Source organism: Branchiostoma belcheri, unplaced genomic scaffold (genome assembly GCF_001625305.1).
Source record: "Branchiostoma belcheri isolate BF01 breed outbred unplaced genomic scaffold, Haploidv18h27 scaffold104, whole genome shotgun sequence".
In the NCBI taxonomy this organism is placed as follows: domain Eukaryota; kingdom Metazoa; phylum Chordata; class Leptocardii; order Amphioxiformes; family Branchiostomatidae; genus Branchiostoma; species Branchiostoma belcheri.
Window position 1 is genome coordinate 791753 of NW_017802425.1, and position 23071 is coordinate 814823.

A 23071-nucleotide genomic window follows, 5' to 3' on the forward strand; every position below is an offset into this window, starting at 1 on the left:
CAAGTTATAATCCTATTACCAAGTTCTGAACATGACAAACAGGGTTGACCTTGTCGTCCTTTCACCCCCGAAACTTGTGCAAAAGGTTTCTTGTACAGTGGTACAGGGATGGAGTTAGGGATGCAGTTAGTAATGTTTAAGGTGAAAAGTCTGTTATGGTTCCCCTGCGACACTACAATGCCGCCATGTTGGGGAGGGGGCGACCGACTCCTACCCCTTCGCTCCCGGTGATGTACCGCTGCAGCTCTCCCTGCACTCCGAGGACGCCAATCTCAAGCTTTGTGTTCTGAAATCGAGTTGCAGTCACGTCAATCTCTACAAGTTAGGCAAATAAAAATTATTGACATGGCGCCGGAATCTAATTTGGCTTTCCCACTTATTTTACACTTTACATCTGTATACTAAAGGCTTTGACACACGATTCCGTATTTCTTGCATACGCATGCCTGGAAAACTACAAAAAAACTCTTGATGGATTTCTAGAATCCTTGCAGAATAATCACATACTATACTATTGTTTTCTCCTGAATGGCGTCACCATAAACATGTCCTATCTAACGCGTTAAAGTGAGGATATTTGCCATCACTTCAGAGGAGAGTTTGCCAATAAGTCGCACGGTGTTGATGCGTCGTTTCAATGTCAGCCTAACCGTGACCTACAAGCTTCAGGAAAGGCGGCTCTATGTAGACGATGTTTGCCTAACACCTGAGCATGCCTTCTCCCACTGGCTGAACATGATACCCATAGCCGCCCGCATCAGTGGCCCATTGTACACCCTGTTTGCGGGCCCGATGGGCCACTACTGCGCCAGACAATGGAGGATGGTGGTTCCCTATTCTACGGCTCATTTAGCTCTGAAGCTCACACAGCCGACTGGTTTTAGAAATACCGACTTGGGCGAAGTTCCCTTAAACGTAACACTAATAAAAGGGGCATGTACAGTCTATTCAGTGATAAATTTGGTACGGAAAGCTCCTTTCATTCAGGGACAGTGTTACTTACAATACATACGAGTATACAGCAAGCCCGGATCGTACTTTTCAAGTTTTCTTTTCTCCTGTTTAACAAGAAACAATTAATAATATAAAATTAACCTAATGATGTTGATGTGGCGATGCTCCCTTCTAGTACGGTGGTCTTTAGAGCGTCGTCCACAAAAGATTAGTCGGAAAGTTGTAGTTGTTAATGTGGTTTTATTCCCAGTTAACGGAGTTACACAAAGTATGAGTCTCTCTCACTCCGCTCAAGAGAAGACTGACTCAAGAAAGCATCTATCTCTCTGATGACAACTCTGTTTTACCTTGAACTAAATTAAGGGACTTGTTTACTACTTTTTAAATGAATGGACTTCTTATTACTGAACTTGAAGTTGTCCCTGAATCTGTGTTATGTGGCCTAGAAGAAGGGACTATTACCATATTTAGTTATGTTTTACGGTCCTACCTTACGTAACCTCAGTATACGTGTAACCTCAGTGTTCCACCCATTAACCCTTAAATTTTTGTACTGTCCTTAGACTGTGTCCTTAGATGTCCTTACAGTGTAACAGTGTCCTTGAATGGTGGATGACCTTGAATGTCCTCAGTGATGAATTTATATTGATTAATATAGATATTAAATTAACCGTTACGTCATCTACTCCATCTACTACGTGACACCTCTCCCTTCCTGAACAGGCAACGTCCGCGTTGCCCTGAGGTGACGTCATAACAAAAGTTATAAAAAATAACAAAAAGTATGATACACGTATATCGACTAAGATAGAGTATAACACTCAATGTTAGCGAACATTATTCTATACTGTTATCTCAAGTAACAACTCTAATAAGAGTCCTGTAGACTGTCCATATGAATGAATCAGTTCTTTATCAGTTCTCTTAGTTCATCAACAGTGTTTCCTCGTGCCCTCATGGCTGTCACGCGTCGCCACTCCGCTCTCCCCCTTGGTGACCGGCTTGCGCGCTCCCGCCGTCTCTGGACGCAACACGGGACCACAGGAAACGTCCGTCAGGAACTCCGTCCGTCTGGAAGATGCAGTGCTGGGTCAGTGCCCTCGGCATCCCGGCCCGGCGAGGTGCTCTCACGACCGCATCGTTACTTTGTGCGCGTCGGACCGTCGGGACGTCGTCTTCCTCACGTCGATCCTGCGGAGTTCACCTGCAGGGGTTGGGGTGGGGTGGAACAACGCATGCAACCAATGGCACACACACATGTACTACAGTACAACCGGTCTTATTCTCCTAAGACCCTACACAGTGGCACCAACCACGTGCCCTGCAACACGAGTACTCGTAACACCAGCGGCCAGCCTACCGGGCTGTCACAAACCGCACACGGTACCAATGTACCCTTCAACATGACACCTATTGTCACCTCTCAAATCTCGGCATCCACATGCCCTCAAAAAAACTCAGTGGCACCACCTGCCACCCACAACTCATGGCATCAACATGCCCTCAATAGACTCAAATCTGAGAAAACTGCAGAACCTGATTATGAATAACTGAATCCTGGACTTAAATCATCTCCCTTGGCCTCATCTCCTGGTCACTAATTTTCTACCCTTCCTCTTAATCAATGGTGTCCCTAGTCTCCCTACCTAACTCTATCAATGAGAGTTACCCATGGAAACCTAAACTGATGTTCCTACCAGCCGAATGCTCTCGTGATGCCCAAACATTCCCGCTACCCGGCAATGTTGCCCGAATGTCTGGCTTTCCAAGGCATCGTCCTGCAATCAGCTCCTACCCCTACTGGCATTGGGACCCACCCATTCTATCCTGTTCATATACACATTGAACACACTACAGTATTAGCACGTTAGTATAATATAAAACACAACCAACTAAACTACCATACTGTATAAAATATTCAACTCAAGGCAAGGGTCTCCCTTCCTGCTTGCCTTGCCAGGACCCACAAACTGTACAAGTGGCTCCCGGCCCACTAGCACTGACTTCTCTCCTCTTCGGCCCAACAGGCAGCCATTACTCAGATGCTGACGAACTTCAAAACCCCTAAACATCTTTCCCTAGCTGAACACAACTGGCTGACAAAAAATTACAGCACTATTCACTGTTTGAAGACAATGCTATGCTGCAAATCTAGGTAAAACTCAACATAGAAACGACAGTTTTTACGACTAAGAAAATTCTAAACAACCCTTGCTAACAAAGCTTCTACATAATTTTAAAAAGGACCGGTGCTACTAACAGTGTGCCATGTGGAAGCAACTTGTCGTTCCACCCACCTGCTCTGGTATCCAGCTCCACATCAGTATCTCCTTCTCCGTTGTAATGTTGGATCGTCCACCCCAGCCATCGCTACCAAAATGTGGCGATGAGGACCCCAGCCGTACTACCAAAATGTGGCGATGAGGACCCCAGCCGTACTACCAAAATGTGGCGATGCTCCCTTCTAGTACGGTGGTCTTTAGAGCGTCGTCCACAAAAGATTAGTCGGAAAGTTGTAGTTGTTAATGTGGTTTTATTCCCAGTTAACGGAGTTACACAAAGTATGAGTCTCTCTCACTCCGCTCAAGAGAAGACTGACTCAAGAAAGCATCTATCTCTCTGATGACAACTCTGTTTTACCTTGAACTAAATTAAGGGACTTGTTTACTACTTTTTAAATGAATGGACTTCTTATTACTGAACTTGAAGTTGTCCCTGAATCTGTGTTATGTGGCCTAGAAGAAGGGACTATTACCATATTTAGTTATGTTTTACGGTCCTACCTTACGTAACCTCAGTATACGTGTAACCTCAGTGTTCCACCCATTAACCCTTAAATTTTTGTACTGTCCTTAGACTGTGTCCTTAGATGTCCTTACAGTGTAACAGTGTCCTTGAATGGTGGATGACCTTGAATGTCCTCAGTGATGAATTTATATTGATTAATATAGATATTAAATTAACCGTTACGTCATCTACTCCATCTACTACGTGACATTGACATCATGTGGAATCCTGTGGTCTCGTTATAAGCCGGTTCATGGTTTGACAGACAGGAGTCTTCGACTTTGACATATTACCCACAATGCACCACACTTAACAAGCGCAGTTCTACCCGTGAACCTGTTTATTGGTGCAGACATGACGAAAACCTAGCGAAGACGCCTCACCTCGTTCTTCAGCTTCTCCAGCTCCACGGAGATGTTCAAGACTTCCTTCCGAACCTCCTTCACCTCCTGAGGGACGAGGCAAGACAAGGCCATACAATAATGCGTCTAATCTAGCTTAACTAAGAGTAGTTCAGCATCCAACTTTCGTGGATCACGTTCAAAATCAGAGGCAGGCTACTGGATGGCTAAGCACATTCATGGTATCGACGCTGTAGGACGTCACAGCTACAGATGCTTCTGCAGGTCTAGTTCAAAAACAAAGGTCATTGTTACTTCCATCTAGTTATTTGGTCGACCTAGTATGTCTTAACGCTGATGCCTCGTACTCACCTGTTCGTGTGTGCGTGTCTTGAAGTCCTGTTCTTGCGCCTTGAGCCGCAGGTTATCCTGAGCATCCTTGTAGGCTTTCTTGGTGTCGTACAGCTCCTGTATGGGGGGGTGGGGGGTGTATTAGTAACGACTTATCGCTCGTATATGATTGTGAGGTAACAAGGTAATGTTGATTTACATGTTAGCCCTTATTGCTTCCTAAGTAGAGGTAACGCTGCCTATCGACTTCGCTTTTAGCAGTTTTTCTATAACTATATACAAAATGTACAGTAAGTATATACACATAGACTCACACACCCTATTATATATTTCACGTTTGGGTTTACAATATCTTGGTTCAAAGTGTGAATAATGTATCCAACTGTGAAATCCACAATGTGCCTCCGAAAGCCTGCACTTCGAGAGCGCGCTGCTAGATGACAGTTTTAGAATTAGATCTGTGCCATGGTAACCTCGCCACGAGACGCAACAATGCCACTTATCATTACTGTTTATTAAGATATGATGATGATGATTACTGTTTCCAAATCAGCATCTTCTCAAAGAACTATATGTACGGACTCATGCATCTCATTGACACAGTTTCGTCAAGAAATATTCAAGAAACGCCAAACAGGCCAAACTGGCGGCCTTTGTTGTTACTTGGTCCAGTGATTTCTCTGAAGAAACGCATTCTGTTACGGATATGACCCCGAGGTCTGTTGGGTAAATGTAGAATTAGTTCCGGGTCAGCTCCTGCAGGGTCAGGCTGCCACCGGTCGAACCGCGTGGATTACAGAACTTTAACAGGGGATCATCTAGTCCTATAATGGTTGTCCTCCAAACAAAATCCGCTTGTTATCGATCATAACGCACTCATATCGTATTGCATTCTTCTCGAAATCAAACTTGGCTCCTCAGGAAGATCGCGTCGCGGCAAAAGGAGTAGTTTTTATATAGATGGATGTGTTCTTCACAAACATGCTGAAGCCTTTAATATATTACGTACGCTTGTCAACCAAAGAACTTTATCAACCTTGACTTGTATCATGTTACATGCTAAAAACGGTACGTTGTCAGCCTGCTACATGTGCATTCAAAACATTGCATCATATGGCATAATGGCCCTTTGAAGATTTATCACCCCAGGTGTGCCCTTATATTGAGGAGCCACTGAACCCAGATGTGCCGATGGTGTGGGAATCATTGGCGCTTTGGCACCAAGGACAGCTACGCTGGACTGTGCCGCTGAATTATTGATTGTGTTCAATAATACATGAACACTGACATGGGCGGACTGAGACTACGGTCAAGTTCATGCTCCATTGTTTATTCATACCATGATGACACTTACTAGCAAACTCCAAATCGAGATGATAACATTAGTACGGAATATAGCCAAGCCTTAAAGCGTATTGGTATTAACCTAGAAGAACCACAGACGGTCTAAACATTACTGATATATAAACACCACGGCGTGTCGGAGCCACGTGAAGGTTATCTGGTGTCTCGGTATGCGTGGTTAGATTAGGGCAGCTTTATCAATTTTGTTTCTTCCGGGTAGGCGTGGGTTTGCGTATATCTGTTCGTCCGAAAAGAGTAGGTTGACAGCATGTGGGTAAGGGAGATTGACAGGCAGAATAAAAGGACATGGGGAAATTCAGAAAGACGATGATTGTATTGAAATAAAGGTACTATCAATAAAAGTATAAAGCTGCTCTCACCGTTTTTAACTTTTCCAGCTCCCGTAAAGCTTCCTTGCGGCTCCTGCTCTCCTCGAATACCCTGAAAGGTAGGAAATAGAACAATCAATTGCAGTGGGTGTTACTGTTACTGTTGAACTGGGTTCCTGATCATCATGTGTTCTCGTACCATGTCTGTCTACTCTGCAGAGTTTGGGATGATATAACGTTGTTGGCACCCAAACAGTACCTTTCTATGTATTTCTTTATTGATCGGCTGAGTCTACAGAAAAACTATAGAATCGACATGTTTTTATACACAAAGAAACAATTAACTTTCTATAATAATAAAACATATTTGCAGTTTGTAACACAAGTATACATAGTGACAGGCGTTACGTGAAACAGGAAACTTGTAATCATAGCTTACATCCTTTTCTCTCCGGGTATTAAAAGACTGAGGCTCTTTCTTCGGAGGTCAGAGGTTTAGACAACACGAGCAGTCTGCATGTTTCTCAAGGCTGATTTTAATCTCTTCTTTCTTCTGCTATGTCCTTCCCTCCCTCCCCCAGGCTAGTGTTGTGTGGCATGTGGTGGGCAATTTGCGCGGTATTTACAGGTCAACAACTAATCAGAACAGATTAGGATAAATATAAATGGAAGAACGGAAAGAGGAAACGAGAACACAAAAAGTTCACGTTATTCACAACATGACTTTGGGGTGATATCTACTTGGTGGTCATTTTTCATATGACCCCATTTCCCTTAAACTTAAGAATACATGTGTAGTTATATTTCTGAACTTGCGTACTACCAATCCATTTATCTTAAACGGCATTGCGAATTCATGAAGGAGTGCCTAAACGTGCAAAGGTAGTGGACATACTCGCCTTTTTTTTGTTTTCTCTAAAAGAAGTGGAATGTGAAAGCTCCCACTATTTTTAAGGAGACTTGGGTTGGATAATTTCAATGAAAAGATGACTGTGTAATATATAGGTAAGTGGGAAACGGAGTGAAATTACAACGCGAACGGAACAGGCTGTGGTAGATAGTGTTGTTGTTGTCTAACTGTCAACGGGTCATTGACCTGTCAACATGGCGGGTCAGAGGTCAATTGGCGCAGGTAAATCATTTGGACAGGTGGTTGTTAAACTCGTTCTGTAATAGTTTTACGCTGGGGTTAACACAAACAGTCAACACAACACAGTAACTATGACTTTCGTCCCAAAATAGCTACAGTACTCAATTACTTTAATACTTAAAGTCTTCCTGTGAAAGGGGAAAATGCATTTGGCCTATTACACGCAAGGCAGAAAACCTAATGTTTTCCTACCTTCCAAGAGCTAGCAAATATAAGTACGCTAAGCTGTTATCTTGGACCACCATGCATGGTGCATTAATACCAATATCTGGGCGGAATGGTACGCAATGAGAAGTTAGCATGCCATTGTACACAATACAGGGGATTTGGAAGCCGATAGGGTTCATGTGTAGGTATTTAAGATACACCAAAGGAGTTCTCTCCATGTTGTTTGTGAATTACATTAGAGTCTTGACGCCAGTCTTTCCCTTTGAGGTTTCCATTGTTAGCTGTACATATACACGAACAGTGTAGGAAACAAATACTAGTACACGAAAGTCGGTTTCTACGGTTGGTTACAAGGGTCGCAAAAATAACAACCTACAAAACAAGGTTCACAAGTGCGTTTCTTTTGGTTGTTCATTGGTCGCTGTAAAGTGATCCAGCTGTTTTGTGTTATGCTTTGTGTTTTTTGCCAAGTTCAGCTACTGAAGTAACGCCCTGATGTTGACTCATATCCCGTGGCGATGGCGTGGGTTCGGATCGTCAAGTTCAACCATGTGGAACCTCTTCTGCTTCGGTGCTATACTCTAGACCAAACGACATCAGCATCACATGCCATATAGGAAGAGATTTAGGACATGTCTGATCACGTATTGAAAGTGGGTGGCATTTTATACAGGCTGTGAAAGTGAAATATATGTCATTAATAACATTTCTGTGCCTTTTGGATGCGCTCCAGAGAGCCTCTGTTTCGTTTGGCAGCGGTGCCAGGAAGTTACGCTATCGGATGTTCAGATATGACTGATATGATAAATGATCGGAGTCAGTTGGGAGGGGATATGTACTCACGCAATGTCTGGACGACGTGATGTGCGTGTCAATCAGGATGGGTGAAACCATTGAATAACACAGGGGTTTACTCTTCGCTATACGGCAACAACCGCGACGGTTTGCAGCTATTGTATACAATATGACAATTAGTAAGACATGTGCTTGTTATTTTTGTCCCTATAGCAGGGAAACAGGACGGTACTTTTATTTTGCTATTTTCCCTGTTCAAATTAGCGAATGCCTAAATTGTATTTCCCAATATTCCTTTCCAAAGTTTCAGTTGCAGTAAAACGTTATTGCTGTCTTTCATTGGAAGCAGAACTGTATTGGTTTGGGTTTAGTAATTGGGCCAGTACGTTCCTTGAGAAAGTAAAAAGTTTCAATATGGTGTGGGGTAGCTTTGGTACTCGTAAACTAAAGTCTGACTAACGCCCCCGCCCCTAAAACAACATGGTACGTCCCTAATTGACGACAACAAACATGGTGACTGCAATGTGACCTTGGCAGGCTCATCATTGTACCCGTAGTACACACCCTGATAACCGTGTCATGGGAGGGGGGCTGGCTTTATAGCGTCAGCGACAATTCCAACCGACAAATATGAAAAGGACGTCACTTTAAGTCTAACACAGTATACCCGAATAGACTGTCATGGTGTCAAACTCAGGTATGGGTACATACGAGGCGCCGAACGTCGATAGGTGCCGTAGCATTTTCTGCGAGGCTATAGCAGAAATGTGACGTTGACAAGGATCTGTTACGCTTTTATCTACTACAAGACAGCTGAATTTTCTACGACACGTCCACGATTTTCCCACGAATACCCTGAATTTGCTGTGGTAAATCTATCACACGATGAATGTGAATACCACGCCCTTATACACACGTGTGGGCACGTCAATACAGAATAGCTGTACACAGGCGACCTATATTGATGCAACCCAAATAGCACTAACCCAATTAAATACATTTACATAGCATCTGAATACAAAAACATCTGAGCTGAAACAAAACTTTCCTCGTTAACTTTCAGTAACGAGGCCGCACCATTTATACGTTACAGTTACAGTAGTGTTTGGAGGGTTAAGCGCCTCGTGTGAAGCAGTGCCAGGAAACCCGAGCCGATAAAACTGTCCTCAGACATGTCTGACATGTGTAGGGTGTGCTGTACCGGCTAACGCCTACTCACTGATAACGACACACGGGGCCGCCCAAACATGAAAACTGATAATGGAGTGAGTGAGTGTATGAGTGAGGGAGTGAAATACTAGTAGATGAAGTTATTGTGTTCATGGCTAGGCCTGGTACTACATCGGTATTATTCACTTTTCGAAAATCCTAAAACACAAATTCAGAAAAACATTGACATGAATTCGAAGTCAGGGGGCTTGATGGAAATCTGACTATATCTGTACCAAGTTTCTGTATAATTATTCAGTCCGGCATTTATTCATAATCTGAGAAGCAACAAAATGACTTGCTGCGGCCTTATTCTTGGATTGGTGTCGTGTTGCTCTGACTATACAAACTATCATAGTGTGACAATAGCGCTTTAAGTAGTTTTCATTGACTACCAACAAAGAAACCTTATGGGCAAAGAGACGCTTGGCATTATACTTAAACATTATCAACAACAACAAGTAAACAAACAATATCTCACTTGTGGTTGAAGGCTCGCATCTCCCTCTCCAGCCTCTGTACCTCCACCTGGAGATGCGCCCTCTCGGTGCTGAGGTCCGCCACCTTCTGCCGTCCCCGGTCTATCTCCTGCTGGAAGGTTCGGTACATCTCCGGAGAGACAGACCTGATCTCCAGCTCCGTCACGTTGTGGCGCAGCGTCCTGTTCTCCTGCTCCAGGAACCGCACCCGGTCCACGTAGTACATGAAGCGGGCGTTCAGTGCGACGATGTCGGCGGTGGGGGAGGTGGGGGGCTCGGGGCCCGGGTCGCCGACGGGGACGCTCGACAGTCTGCTCGAGGAGCTGGACACGACATACCGCTTGTGTCGCACCTCGGTCACGGTGGAGGTACTCGCCGTGCTCTCACCGTCAGATGTGCTGACGCTGTACGTCGTCGTCCCCAGACCCTCGTCGTCGGCGTCAGTGGACGTAAACGACGTCGACGTGACGACAGAAGCGGAAGCCGACTCGGACTCCATACTGTCTGCGTTATCAGTAGTACTCATGACGACGGCGGTTCACAATGTGTGACTAGTAAACACACGCGGGTCAGCAGAACGTTTCCCTCCGTCAGCAGGGCTCTGTCTGCCCTCCGCCCTCCCGTAAGAACTCCGGGAGCCTGCTGGCTGGAGTTACAGCCGTTGTCGCGCGGGAAAACACACCGTCAGGCCGCCATGGCCGCTCGCCCTCCCCGCGAGTTCCGCGCCGTCTAAAGGTCACGGAGTAAATAAACCCACGGCTGGCGTGCCAACCTCGGGTGGGCGTGTCCGCTGTCATTATATCCACTCACCTGGCGGCGGGATGTCTTTGTTCTCACCTTCACGCAGGTGAGACGGTAGTGTGCCGTGGTGTTTACATGTCGTGTAGGGTGTTGTGACGTTCGGAAGACAGTGAAAGCGACAACGAGTGAAGTTTACTGTGTTAACATAATTCTAAGTGGGCAGGGATAACAATGCAGAGGTCAGGCTTCGACACCATGTACAGAAAGGGCGCTGCATTTGGTCAGCGTGCGAAGAGCCTAAAGACGCTAGTTAACATGCTGCGTTACTAGCCCGGTCATTTTATACCTGTATCTGCTTTCACCGCATTTTTCGAAAAGAAAAACAGCAACATGTGAACAAGATGTGAACAAGAAAATATACTCGAACCTACGATTAGCTCCACTAATGATGTCCCTTATTGTTTAGCAAGTATAATTTTATTATTTATTTTGCATTTTCTATTCTATAGTTGATGATACGCAAGTTGCTATACCCCACAATTCGTTCTTTGTCTTTTGCTGATAGCGTCACACACTTTTGCGTCCTGTTTTTAGTCAGTCTCTTGTTCTGTCGCTCCCTGCTAGCCTCGAGCTCACACGGAAACAGACAACACTTCGCGGTCCATTGGGGAGGAAATTTAATACCTATCCACACTCTGGGCTCTGATTGGCTGACTGATCGCGTCTGTCCTCCGGGGACAATTTATTTCCTCAGCCGATTAAACTGTGCTCGTTAGGTACTTACCTGTCTACCTGTCCAACAGGTGTGCACAATACCCCGCTATCAGGTCAGAACAATCGACCTATTTTCGAATTCTATCGTATCATATCAGAAATGAAACAGACCATTCATGAGGCCTTCCAAAAAAACTTTTAAAACGATTTTTGAGAACGAACAAGGAATTACTTTATCAGTTAAACCTCTATCTCTTCATGTGTTTATCTGTCGAACATGTTTTAAATGCACAGTGTTAGGTGAGAACAATTATCTGTCAAATAGGGCATAAATAATGTACAGGAACATCAACAAAACAGAACGTCGAAGCCGACAAAAAGCCATGAAAAGTTCGCGATCGTCGAAGCGATGAAGAAAGTTGTGTTATCAAATAACAAATATTTTTAATTTTTATCACAGCAGCTGGGGACCTAAGCTAGAAATATCCGTCTATTAAATGTTTATAATTTAGTCTTACAATCAACCAGCCTCAAATAAACCCTAACTGGCGCAAGGAACGAGTGAAACACGCGTTGTGCAAACGCCGCAGTATTGATTGACAAGGTTCTAAAATAGCAAGTAATGCATCGTGGGGGTATAGCTCAGTGGTAGAGCATTCGACTGCAGATCGAGAGGTCCCCGGTTCAAATCCGGGTGCCCCCTTGTTTTGTCATGTGGGAAACTAAAATGCATAGAATACTTTTTTTTGTGTCGTAGTTTACTTTTTACCTGCTAAAACAGCGCTCAGATTATATTCTCAATTCTAATCTGTCGTTGCGTAATAAGAATCCGTGCAGGATATATAGAGACAACTTTTCGTCACCAAAAGAAATGAGAAAGAACAAAAACATTCACTGCTTTTGCCGCCACATATACATAATTACAGGTAAGTTGCAAACAATTACCCACCAAGTAACCCTGTTTATTTTCTAACCATCGGAGCGTGTAGGTGTCAGTCCAGACCTACCTGTCCAACACCTGTAGTTACGGTTGGACGCACTTCTCTGTGGTTACAAAGGTGACAGATCTAACACATGCCATAGCTTATCTCACTTGTTTCAATCAACTTTGTACATTGGTACCTTTGCTTTGACCAACATACAAGTGTGGCCCAGTGAGCCAAAAATGTACGAGAAAGGTCTTCATTCATTATCACAGTTCACTGACACTTGCCGTGTTATTCTGACATCTCTAGCCTTTACTGACGCGTAGCGTTTATTTTGCTCCGCCCATATAAACATCAACTGGGCCGTTGGTTGTACCAGGGGGGCGTTTAAACACCCGGCCGTGTTACACTGGTCAGTGAGCGCAAAGAATTCCTATCACTTTTTAGGGTTATCTTTCGATGGATGTGTTGGTTGGTTTATAGGATAACAAGACAAAAAACGAAGCACTGAAAGTTCTATGAAATAAGAAGATATGAAGAAGAACAGAGACAGAACAACGTTATATTAGCATGCACGTGTGGAAGAAACTGTTCTGGACAACATAAAACTTGTTAACACGATTTGGAACACCAACTTTTGTAATTTTATGGAAGGTTCACGTTGGAAAGCGCCTCCAAGCACCGTGCCAGTGCCATCTCTACTATGGACTATACCTGCGAAGGGCATATCTCCCCGCCTTTGGCAAATATCTCATCAGTCTGCACCTCAATAAATCAAACAAAGGGAGAAAGGTAAAGACCACAGTACTGTAGGCGAAGATCTTATTATTCTGGTCCATGTCAAAAGGCAAAGAGACGAGGTCGTTTTTTCCAGAAGGCGGAACTGTTCCATGAAGCAGCCGGTGCTTAATTCAACGGTGATTAGACATTGGGAGGAAAGTGGAGTGAAACTGCTTCCAACCACATCTGAAACGTGTATAAGGGTCAATGGAGGACGGAACAGAAGCATAAAGTACATATGTAGCTACAAGAAGGATTGGTGTCACCTACAAACAACATGGAATTGTGCATTAAACTATCACTAGACGCTCAATTACACACATTCCTACCCTGGCCACCATGTCAAGAACTACCCGTTAACCTAATGTTTACACCGCCGCGCGGATATAAACACTTGTGCCGTTGATAACAGCTGGTATGTTCACCTGTCCTTGATCCAAGTTATGTTAGGCGACCTCTGGCGGTTATACATATCACTGCAAGGACATGGTATGCTTTTCTTCAAAACGACTTTTAAGTAAAGCCATGTAGATTTGATTATATGGATGACATCCACGCGCGCATGGATTTTCGTCCGTTTCCAAAAAAAAACCAAATACCTGCAGTATGGTGGACCTTTGGTTGCAATGGGATTTAGTGATGTCATTTCGGTGTTCTTAACGGGACCGTGACGTCAGTAGAGCACTGTATCGTCATGGTTCATACCAGAATGTTTTTTCTGTGATGTGGGATAGTAGGACACAGAAGAGCAGTGTATCATGCACAGTTCCTATCAAGATTATGTGTTGCTATGGATACCATGACGTCACAGCGGGACCGTGACGTCACAGTAGAGCAGCGTGTCGTGCACGGTCCCTATGAGCAGGCGTCTGTTGTAGACCACCGCCGCGCTGGAGCCGTTCAGCTGCCGCCCGTCGTTAGCGTACAGCTCCGTCACTTCCGGGGAGGCTCCCGCCGGGTCCTGGATCCGCAGTACCTGGAGAGAGTTTGGGGGGGAGGGGGGGGGGGGGTAAATAGCCAGCCGTAGTATCTATTTCTGACCATCCGACTAGTACTGCAGTCATTTGATGATCATGCACGTCGACTGATAACAGTGCATCTCTGTTGTATTCCAGAATCGTGCAAATCTGACAGCTAGTCCACGCGTATCCAGAACCGTACACATCTACGTTCGTGGATACGGGTAGACTATCCAGAACCGTGCCTGATCCTGACCCTAACCCATTGACCATAGAACTTGACTCGATGACGGGCACGGTTCTGGACCTGACATCTTCCTTCCTTATGCTGAGGTCACATTTCCAAACCGGGGCCCGGCCGGGCAGCTTTTGGGAACGAAAAGTACGATGTAAAAGACAACAAAACACAGAAACGTTTTTGATAATAATCATGGGCACTATTTTTGTATACTCTTCATATGGATTGTTAATTTTTCGTTCATACAAACAGCCCGACCGGGCCCTGGCCTGGGAATGCATTACCCCTGTAGTTACCTGGGAAGGCGCTAGGTGGCGTCTGTCTTGTATATGTTTGAAGATGTCCGTCACACTGGGATGAGCAGCTACCCACAGGTCACCTGAGGTCAGACACTTCGATCTCATTAATAATTAAAACCAAAAAACTAACGTCATCATTAAATTACTATCAATAACTAACAAAGCTGACTTCTTCAGTTAACGATCTCATCGTTAACCAACAAAAATAACTTCAGTAGTTAACAATTAAAACTAATTAAAACTAAAAGAGCCACGTAGGTCACGATTGGTCAATCATCGTATACAAATATAAATGAGTCATTGACTGTTTAGCTCGATATAAAACTCTTGTTCCTAATCAAAAGCATAAATCTTCTCAAGCCAGACGAACCGTTGCAGAATGGAACCCGTCTCCTTCAAAACAGATACTGAAACCGCGCTATTAGAGCTGCATATGGATGGTTTAGGTTAACAGGTCTTTGGGTCTAATATGTTGTACCGAGGGGCAGTTATACCTGGTGAAAAATACAGATTCAGAACCGAGATACCTGTGTCCGGACAGATGTTCAGGTTGTCCACCCCAGTGAAGAGGTGTATGACGCTCTGCAGCTCCAGACTGTGGTCGGGGCGAGGTCGGAACACTTTAACGTCCTGTTGCAGCGAGTCGCTGACGTACACGACCTCGCCGCTAGGAGGCGTTACGACGCTGTTGGCGACGGAGAACCCATCCGCAGCAACAGAGGCGACCGAGCCATTGTAGTAGACCACGTTAGACCAGGCTGGCCCCAGGAACCTGAGGACGAGAGGAAACTACGTTAGTCCAGGTTGCCTCTAGGAACTTGGATACGAGAGGAAAACACGATACACCCCGCTTAGACAGGATTTCGAATCGCGAAATCGCGATTGAGGTCCAATCCCGATTGAATCGCGATTGATTTTTCTGAATGTGAACGCTCCAATCGCGATTGAATCGCTAAAAAATTAAACCCGATTCTGGGAGGTGGATTCAATCGCGATTGACGGCAATTCCCGTGCGGAAGGAACGCAATCGCGATTGGATGAGCCGACAAGTGTGAACGCTTCGGGATCCAATCGCGATTGGATCCCAGATGTGGATTTAATGTGAACGGGGTGTTAGACCAGGCTGGCTCCAGGAACCTGGGGGCGAGAGGAAATCTTGAAAACACGCTAGACAAGGCTGGCCTTTGCATGAGAGGAAATCACATTTATAACAACAGACCAGGCTGGCTCCTGGAACCAGTAGACGAGAGGAAATCACGTTTATAATTTACTATTAAACAACAGACCAGGCTGGCTCCTGGAACCAGTGGACGAGAGGAAACTACGTTTATAACAACAGACCAGACTGGCTCCTGGAACCAGTGGACGAGAGGAAAGCACGTTTATAACAACAGACCAGACTGGCTCCTGGAACCAGTGGACGAGAGGAAAGCACGTTTATAACAACAGACCAGGCGGGCTCCTGGAACCAGTGGACGAGAGGAAACTACGTTTGACCAATATGAAGAAAGTGGCTATAGACCAGGCAAAGATCGCCGGCTGTCCACTCACCGTTCCAGCTTCTTGGCCCAGGGAGCACGGCAGTAATGGTCGTTGGTGGCGAAGAAAGCGTCCGTTCCCATGGCGACCACGTCGTTGACGCTGTACAACAAGGGGTCCTGTACGGATCTGATAAGCTTCAGTTTGCCCTCTGGCCGCACGTAACGAAAAATCTCCACTCGTTCTCCGTCCTGGCGAAAAAGACAGGTACTGCAGTTTTAAACAAGGTAGGATAAGTTCAAGTCAATGTTCATTACTTCCCGTAACTCCCCGTACCGCGTAAGGTTGGGAGGTTAAATTTTAACTCCTGTCGTGTGAGACCATTCACGAGTTGCACATTCCCAGGATCCTTTGCGCACAGGGTAGGTCACGTGGGTACAGGGTAGGGAAAGGTCGCGGTAAACCACGTGACTCATCCTCGGCTCTGGTCGGAAGAAGGTGCCCTAAGCTATCTGGCCGATAGTAGGCTGGGAGCATTCAATTTCAAAAGTCTGTCTTTTTGTCACATTTTCACGTAGTATGTTGAATCAACCCTATCCTATCCCATACCGATAGTCATGGAGCAAAAATTCGATGCCGCTTTGCCGTACGAACGCCGTGAAAAACTACGTGCCTCCCGCCGCCGGCAGTGGTGTCAGCCATTTTTGAAATTTCCGAGCGCTCGCGAACACTTCCGACTTCTTCCGACCAGAGCCGAGGATGAGTCACGTGGTTTACCGCGACCTTTCCCTACCCTGTGCGCCCACGTGACCTACCCTGTGCGCAAAGGATCCTGGGAATGTGCAACTCGTGAATATGAAGCTCAAATGAGACATTTTCTGATTGCATCTAACAATAGTAGTATTTTTACGTTGACATACATAATTACTTCTCAAGTACACATTTTTCGAGACATTTGCACATTTTAAACGTCTAGAAAGTTCTCTGACCGACCTTGAGATGGTTAACAACAAAGAGTCGGATTTCTCCAGCCTGGTTCTCGTACAGACCCAACCCGTGTGGCTGCAGGTCCTCATACTTCTCCCGCGGCTCAATCTTCAACTCCCTCACTCCGTCCTCAGGGTTCTTGAGGTTAAAAAGGAGGATCTTCCCTTTCCGCTGTAGGTACCAGGGGTCAGGGTTGAAGACGGGGGACGCTATTAACCCCGTGGATATGAAGGCGAGCCCGTCCCGGGTACGTACGATGTCCTCCGACCCATGCACGACCCCCTCCACCGGCCGGCACGTGCCAGGCACGTGATTGTACACCGTCTCCCTGTGGTCACCGAACTGAAGACTAGGCTGGAACAGGCGCTGGAACAGGAACGCTGCCAGTGGGACGAACAGCATCAGAAGTTTTGACGCCATTTTCTCGCCAGGCATATGACGGACTTTGACCTTAGCGGTGTTCGACGGCTGACGTCACTATTTATCTGGCATGATGCCATGGCACGGTGACCACAGGGGACCACAACATCACGGTACGAAGTTTTATTTTGCTTTATTTGTGTTTACTAAATTACTCGTACACTTGTTGACACTCACGTGACAAATGAGTACGTAATGTCTATGGTCAAACTTGCAAGTTGACAGGCACAGTTGGATTTCTATGTATTTACAGCACGTCACCGTGACATCAGACACACCACCCAACAATATTCACAAAGGTACAGTAACGCCACGTGCTCAGTTCTTACCAGGAATGCGTGTGTTGTTATGGGATGCCATGACATCACAGTGGGACCGTGACGTCACAGTAGAGTAGCATTTCGTGTACGGTTCCTATCAGGACTATGTGTTGCCATGGATACCATGACGTCACAGCGGGACCGTGACGTCACAGTAGAGCAGCGTGTCGTGCACGGTCCCTATGAGCAGGCGTCTGTTGTAGACCACCGCCGCGCTGGAGCCGTTCAGCTGCCGCCCGTCGTTAGCGTACAGCTCCGTCACTTCCGGGGAGGCTCCCGCCGGGTCCTGGATCCGCAGTACCTGGAGAGGGCAGAACGTATTTAAAAAATGTAAAAAAAGGGAAAGGAAACGATTTAACATAAAAGTGCTTTCTAAATAAAAAAAAAGGGGGCACCCGGATTTGAACCGGGGACCTCTCGATCTGCAGTCGAATGCTCTACCACTGAGCTATACCCCCAAGCTGCAGTCACCGACGTATGGTAGAAATGAAATCTGTTTATATATAGTAAACTGTACCCAGGTACCACATCCTGGTTGGGAGAAAATACGTTCTGTAGAATCTGATGTGCTATGCATATTACCTTCCGGATTTCGTGCAGACGCAGTCCGTTCTGCCATGCTCATGTACTGTGACCTTTGTTTGTATAGAAATAAACTCTTTTATTTTCTTTCCTTTAATTTGTCCTCCTGACCTCCCTCTTCGTCCTCCATTCTCGTTACTCACTTTGTCGATCCAATTTGTTTCCAACCTACACCCACCTGTGATGATGATGGGTTAATCCTGTCCTCCATGTGTTTGTTGAAAGATCCATGTGCCCCGATCCACAGGTCACCTGAGGTCAACACACAACAATCCACAGGTCTTTTAAGGTCTACACACAACATTAAGGTCACCTGTCAAATATGCATGGGTGGACCTCTGACCTTCAACTCGAGTCACGTGACTACAAGGTCACTTGGCCGAAGGTCCTTCTCCTGAAGAAGGCCCCACAGTTAGATAAAACAGTTAGCAATGTTGCAACTGTTGCAGTCTGGATTACCATTACGACAAGTTCATAGAAAACTTTATATACAGTTTGGAAAGAGAAGGTATAATGTGGAGATGTATCGGGTTGTGAAATGTGACACCTGTGTCCGGACAGACGTCCACGTTGTCCACGCTCGTGGCCAGGTGGATCTCCCGCTCCAGCTGAAGCCTGTTGTCTGCACGACGCCGGAACACCTGGACGGCCTGACGAGGGGTGTCGCAGACGTACACAAACCTGCCGCCAGGGGGCGCATTGATACCGTTGGCAAAGGCGAATCCTTCCGCGGCGACGAAGGCATCGGAGCCGTCATAGTAAACCACATTAGACCAGCACGGTGATAGGAAACTGGGCAGACAGGAAAAACAAACAAGGTACCATCAGTCAACTATAAAATATAATACATATATGTAACATTACTATTTTGTATGACACATTCCTACCTCTCCAATCGTTTTGCCCAAGGCCTGACGCTGTACATGTCGTTTGTCGCGTAGAACGAATCCGTTCCCACGGCAACAACGTCGTTCATGCTGTACAGCAGGTGGTGCTGCACTGACCTGACCAGCCGCAGGGTGGTGTTGGTCTTTAAGTACCGGAATATGTCTATCCGGTCACCGTCCTGGGGAAAATGACAAGAAATGCAGGTCCAATGAGAAGCACTAAATGTGCTATCAGCCCCAATTTCTCTAACCCGCTTCGGTGTAAAAAAAAAGGCCGTCCTTAACAAAAGAGTGAGTTTTTATAATGACAAAACAAGGGGGCACCCGGATTTGAACCGGGGACCTCTCGATCTGCAGTCGAATGCTCTACCACTGAGCTATACCCCCACGCTGGAATCACGAGTATATGCCGGAAATCATATACTTGTAAACAGTAAAGAAGTCGACATGACGACAAAAATAGTAAACAAATCGACAAAAGATATGACGCAATCACTGCCTGAGTTTCATATCCTGGTATGATAGAAAGGACATATGTTTTTTGCTTTGACAATTACCACACAGAAATAATACGGGAACAAAAATGCAAATGTAGCCTTTGCAAGCAATCGTATTTGCTATCAATCGATATTTACCAAATATTCCAGGCATACACTTTATTAGTTGAAAACAAACTGCAGCAAACCTTGTGATGGTTCACAACAAACAGTCTGATCTCTCCGCTGTCCTGGTTCTCGTACAGACCCAACCCGTGTGGCTCCAGGCCCTCCGACTTCTCCCCAGGCTCAATCTTCAACTCCCTCACTCCGTCCTCAGGGTTCTTGAAGTTGAATAGGAGGATCTTCCCCACTCCCTGGAGGTACCAGGGGTCGGGAGTGAGGACTGGGGCTGGCCTCACCCCCGTGGATATGAAGGCGAGCCCGTCCCGGGTACGTACGATGTCCTCCGACCCATGCACGACCCCCTCCACCGGCCGGCACGTGCCAGGCACGTGATTGTACACCGTCTCCCTGTGGTCACCGAACTGAAGTCTTGGGCGGAACACAAAATGGACGACAATGGCGGCCACTGCAACGAGTAGGACTAAAAGTTTGGCTGCCATTTCAACTACAAGCGTCCACACTCAAGGATAGCGGAGGGACGGTCCAAATTCCACTTGTAGTTCCTGTCGTGAACTCTTTGACCTATGGCGTTTTGTCCACCATTGTTGTTGTTGTGTTGATCTAAAACACCGGTGATGCGTTTTCGGGACCTAAAAACATTGCATCTGTTCAAACCTGCCTTTTGCTCGGTGATAACTTGCTATGTCACACTGAAATTTGGACGGACTCACATACTTCAACTTTTAGAGTTAGCACTATTGATGTTTGCACAGTGCAATATTTGTTTCCCGATTGTTCAAATATTTGACACCTGCCAACTAACGATACTAATCTGCTCTCCTACTCGAGACCTGCACCAATTCCAAAGGTTGATGCTATCGCGAGAAAAAGGTTAACTCAATCATTGCAGGGAGAAAAATCAGCAGAAAATGGCCTCTTTGAGAGCTGTTCTCCTCCTGGTAATCGCCGCCGTCCTGCTGGCGTGGGTAACCGCGGTGTCTGACCGCCCCTGCCCGGAGCACTGCGAGTGTCAGCAGGGCACCCTGATCGTGAACTGCAGCCGCCTGAGCCTGACCTCCGTACCGCCCGGCCTCCCCGCCAACGTGCAGCAGCTCATCCTGGAGAACAACGACATCGCTAAGGTCTCAAGGAGCGACTTCCAAGGGCTCAAGTCTCTCCAGTTCTTAGACCTGAGCTCTAACCAGTTAAGCAGCCACGGTATCCCAGAAGGCGCGTTTGATGATCTCCCCTCCCTCCGGACTCTGGACCTGTCTGGTAACAGGAAGTTTGTCGATATTCCCGCGTCCCTACCATCACAGCTGACGACCCTGTACTTCATAGAGAACAGTCTAACCCACGTCAGGAAGGACGCCTTCACAAACTTGACTGATCTGATTTATCTGGACATTTCCTACAACGGGGTGGAGAGCATCGCGCCAGGTGCGTTTCAGAACCTGTCAAACCTGGCCGTATTTTACTGTGACTTCAACAAACTTAAAGACAACGGCGTTCCTCCAAGTGTCTTCAAGCCTGCCGGTAAACTGTCTATCCTGGGCCTGAGGTTTAACCAGCTGACCCGCGTGCCCGGAGACCTCCCTCCGGGTCTGGAACACTTGGATCTGGTCGGGAACAAGATCGTAGAGCTCCCCTCCCGAGTCTTCTCCAACCTCACCGAGCTGCAGACGCTGGAGATCTGGCAGCAGCCCTCCCTCACCACCATCGCTGACGACGCTTTCGACGGCCTGGGAAAACTGCAGATCCTGGACGCTACCTCAACGGGACTAAACAAGGTCACTAACCGCACGTTCACCGGTCTGGTGGGGGCCTGGGAGGTTTACATGTCGCTGAACAAGATCCCGGCGATCCCGGCTGGAGCGTTTCACGACATGAAGAACCTGTCCTCCCTGTGGCTGGACGCGAACCTCATCACCACGCTCTCTCCGGAGGTTCTGGACACTAGGTGTGTACACTTGTCAATTCTTCTGTTTACAAACTTGCCTAAAATTATGTACAGGGGTATCAAATATGAAATCGATCAGGTATTATAAAGAATAGCTAGGCGCGGTGTATATTATTGCCCCAGATCACAAGCTTCTGTGTGATCTTTTCATATATTGGCAATCATAATACATACACAGAAACGTTGATACCAAAGGTCCTGCCCCGCTTGTCGGAAGTCTACCTGTGGGAAAACCCGTGGACGTGTGACTGTCACCTCCGCCGGCTGAAGGAACGCATCGATAACAACAACACGGCTCCAAGTATTGACTCTCCCGTGTGCAACGCACCGCCTAAACTCCAGGGGCGCGCCTTTGATACGTTTTCACCAAGGCAGAGACTTTGTGTGTGGTTGATAGGGTACAACAAAAATATCGAGCATTTATAACTTACGAACAGCAAATCAGAAATATAAGACTTTTCACAATTATTACTAGTGAGGAAAAGGTATTTCAAACTCTTTCCCTCCATCTGCAGGATTCTGCCCCGCTTGTCGGAAGTTTTCCTGTGGGGGAACCCGTGGACGTGTGACTGTCACCTCCGCTGGCTGAAGGAACACATCGATAACAACACAGCCCCAACTATTGACTCTCCCCACCTTAATGTGTGCAACGCGCCGCCTAAACTCAAGGGGCGGGCCTTTGATACGCTTTCACCAAAGGACTTTGTGTGTGGTTGATATCAATGATAGGGCACAACAAAATGTCGATTTTTTTACTTATAACTTACGAACAGCAAATGTTCTATATGCTCTATGCGATATTACATGTACTTGATATTTGTTGAATAAATATACTAGGCTAGGTTACGGATCGTTCTATGGCGCACGACCTGGACTATCCGTGTAATGTAATTAAGGCATTTCCTAATAAATACATGACTGTAATATTTACATATCAAGCAATCGATACTGATACGAGGCTAAGTCAATGTAAAGCTCTGTCATTGTAACGTGGATTCATGTATTAAATGGTTTCATTCCTTGACCAGTGTCTCTGCGAGCTGTGAACGTCGCCATGATGTGGATAACGTATAGAACCTGGCCTTACCGTTCTGACGTTAACGCTGGGAAATTCTGACTTTAAGACATAGTAAGAGTAACAGTGGCTACGTTTGAACCTTTGTGTACCTGAGGTCACCACAGACTAACCCAGACGACTGCGCTCTACCACATCAAATATCGTAAGGACACCTAGCCCGAGTGCAGCTGATATAGTGTTGTACTTGACGTC

At 46.2% G+C, this 23071-nt stretch overlaps 5 protein-coding genes and 3 non-coding genes across 9 annotated transcripts in view; 3 read left to right on the forward strand and 5 right to left on the reverse strand.

The window, feature by feature from the left end:
* The window catches only part of LOC109476569 (mucin-19-like), a 23861-nt gene extending 13178 nt beyond the window's left edge, over positions 1 to 10683 (reverse strand). The window contains exons 1-4 of one of the 2 annotated variants that reach the window (XM_019777557.1): positions 9910 to 10683; positions 6158 to 6218; positions 4455 to 4550; positions 4125 to 4190 (exon numbers count right to left, since the gene is read on the reverse strand). In XM_019777557.1, coding sequence (XP_019633116.1) covers positions 4125 to 4190; positions 4455 to 4550; positions 6158 to 6218; positions 9910 to 10433 — 747 coding nt within the window. In that variant the 5' untranslated portion in view covers positions 10434 to 10683. The remainder of the gene's footprint in view (positions 1 to 4124; positions 4191 to 4454; positions 4551 to 6157; positions 6219 to 9909) is intronic. The other variant, XM_019777565.1, reaches the window with a different exon arrangement.
* A 1310-nt stretch (positions 10684 to 11993) lies between these two features.
* On the forward strand, positions 11994 to 12065 carry Trnac-gca. The gene has a single exon. It is a non-coding gene; the product is annotated as a tRNA-Cys (tRNA).
* Positions 12066 to 12612: 547 nt separating this feature from the next.
* LOC109476840 (serum paraoxonase/arylesterase 2-like) lies at positions 12613 to 17555 on the reverse strand. Its single transcript, XM_019777863.1, has 5 exons — positions 17037 to 17555; positions 16116 to 16294; positions 15092 to 15336; positions 14562 to 14644; positions 12613 to 14044 (listed from the first exon to the last, which is right to left on the reverse strand). The coding sequence occupies exons 1-5, from the start codon at positions 17463 to 17465 to the stop codon at positions 13874 to 13876; spliced, it is 1107 nt and encodes a 368-aa protein (XP_019633422.1). The 5' UTR covers positions 17466 to 17555; the 3' UTR covers positions 12613 to 13873.
* Positions 17556 to 17572: 17 nt separating this feature from the next.
* Positions 17573 to 20361, reverse strand: LOC109476852 (serum paraoxonase/arylesterase 2-like). Its single transcript, XM_019777873.1, has 5 exons — positions 19925 to 20361; positions 19240 to 19418; positions 18900 to 19144; positions 18531 to 18604; positions 17573 to 18071 (listed from the first exon to the last, which is right to left on the reverse strand). Exons 1-5 carry the CDS (start codon positions 20339 to 20341, stop codon positions 17901 to 17903), a joined length of 1086 nt encoding a protein of 361 aa, XP_019633432.1. The 5' UTR covers positions 20342 to 20361; the 3' UTR covers positions 17573 to 17900.
* On the reverse strand, positions 18157 to 18228 carry Trnac-gca. The gene has a single exon. It is a non-coding gene; the product is annotated as a tRNA-Cys (tRNA).
* Trnac-gca lies at positions 19555 to 19626 on the reverse strand. The gene has a single exon. It is a non-coding gene; the product is annotated as a tRNA-Cys (tRNA).
* A 391-nt stretch (positions 20362 to 20752) lies between the features above and the next one.
* Positions 20753 to 23021, forward strand: LOC109476829 (platelet glycoprotein V-like). The gene is made up of 2 exons (XM_019777851.1): positions 20753 to 21801; positions 22317 to 23021. The coding sequence occupies exons 1-2, from the start codon at positions 20771 to 20773 to the stop codon at positions 22516 to 22518; spliced, it is 1233 nt and encodes a 410-aa protein (XP_019633410.1). The 5' UTR covers positions 20753 to 20770; the 3' UTR covers positions 22519 to 23021.
* LOC109475845 (slit homolog 2 protein-like) overlaps positions 22659 to 23071 on the forward strand; it is a 2822-nt gene continuing 2409 nt past the window's right edge. The window contains exon 1 of the mRNA XM_019776650.1: positions 22659 to 22688. Coding sequence (XP_019632209.1) covers positions 22659 to 22688 — 30 coding nt within the window. The remainder of the gene's footprint in view (positions 22689 to 23071) is intronic.

Coding starts and splice junctions, on each gene's coding strand:
- LOC109476840 (XM_019777863.1), bottom strand. CDS start 17,465: ATGCCTGGCGAGAAAATGGCGTCAAAACTTCTGATGCTGTTCGTCCCA. Junction 16,295..17,036: donor TTGTTGTTAACCATCTCAAG/GTCGGTCAGAGA, acceptor CTTTTTCGCCAG/GACGGAGAACGAGTGGAGAT. Junction 15,337..16,115: donor TGGGCCAAGAAGCTGGAACG/GTGAGTGGACAG, acceptor TCTCGTCCTCAG/GTTCCTGGGGCCAGCCTGGT.
- LOC109476852 (XM_019777873.1), bottom strand. CDS start 20,341: ATGGCAGCCAAACTTTTAGTCCTACTCGTTGCAGTGGCCGCCATTGTC. Junction 19,419..19,924: donor TTGTTGTGAACCATCACAAG/GTTTGCTGCAGT, acceptor CATTTTCCCCAG/GACGGTGACCGGATAGACAT. Junction 18,072..18,530: donor TTAACCCATCATCATCACAG/GTGGGTGTAGGT, acceptor TGCCCTCTCCAG/GTACTGCGGATCCAGGACCC.
- LOC109476829 (XM_019777851.1), top strand. CDS start 20,771: ATGGCCTCTTTGAGAGCTGTTCTCCTCCTGGTAATCGCCGCCGTCCTG. Junction 21,802..22,316: donor CCGGAGGTTCTGGACACTAG/GTGTGTACACTT, acceptor CTCCATCTGCAG/GATTCTGCCCCGCTTGTCGG.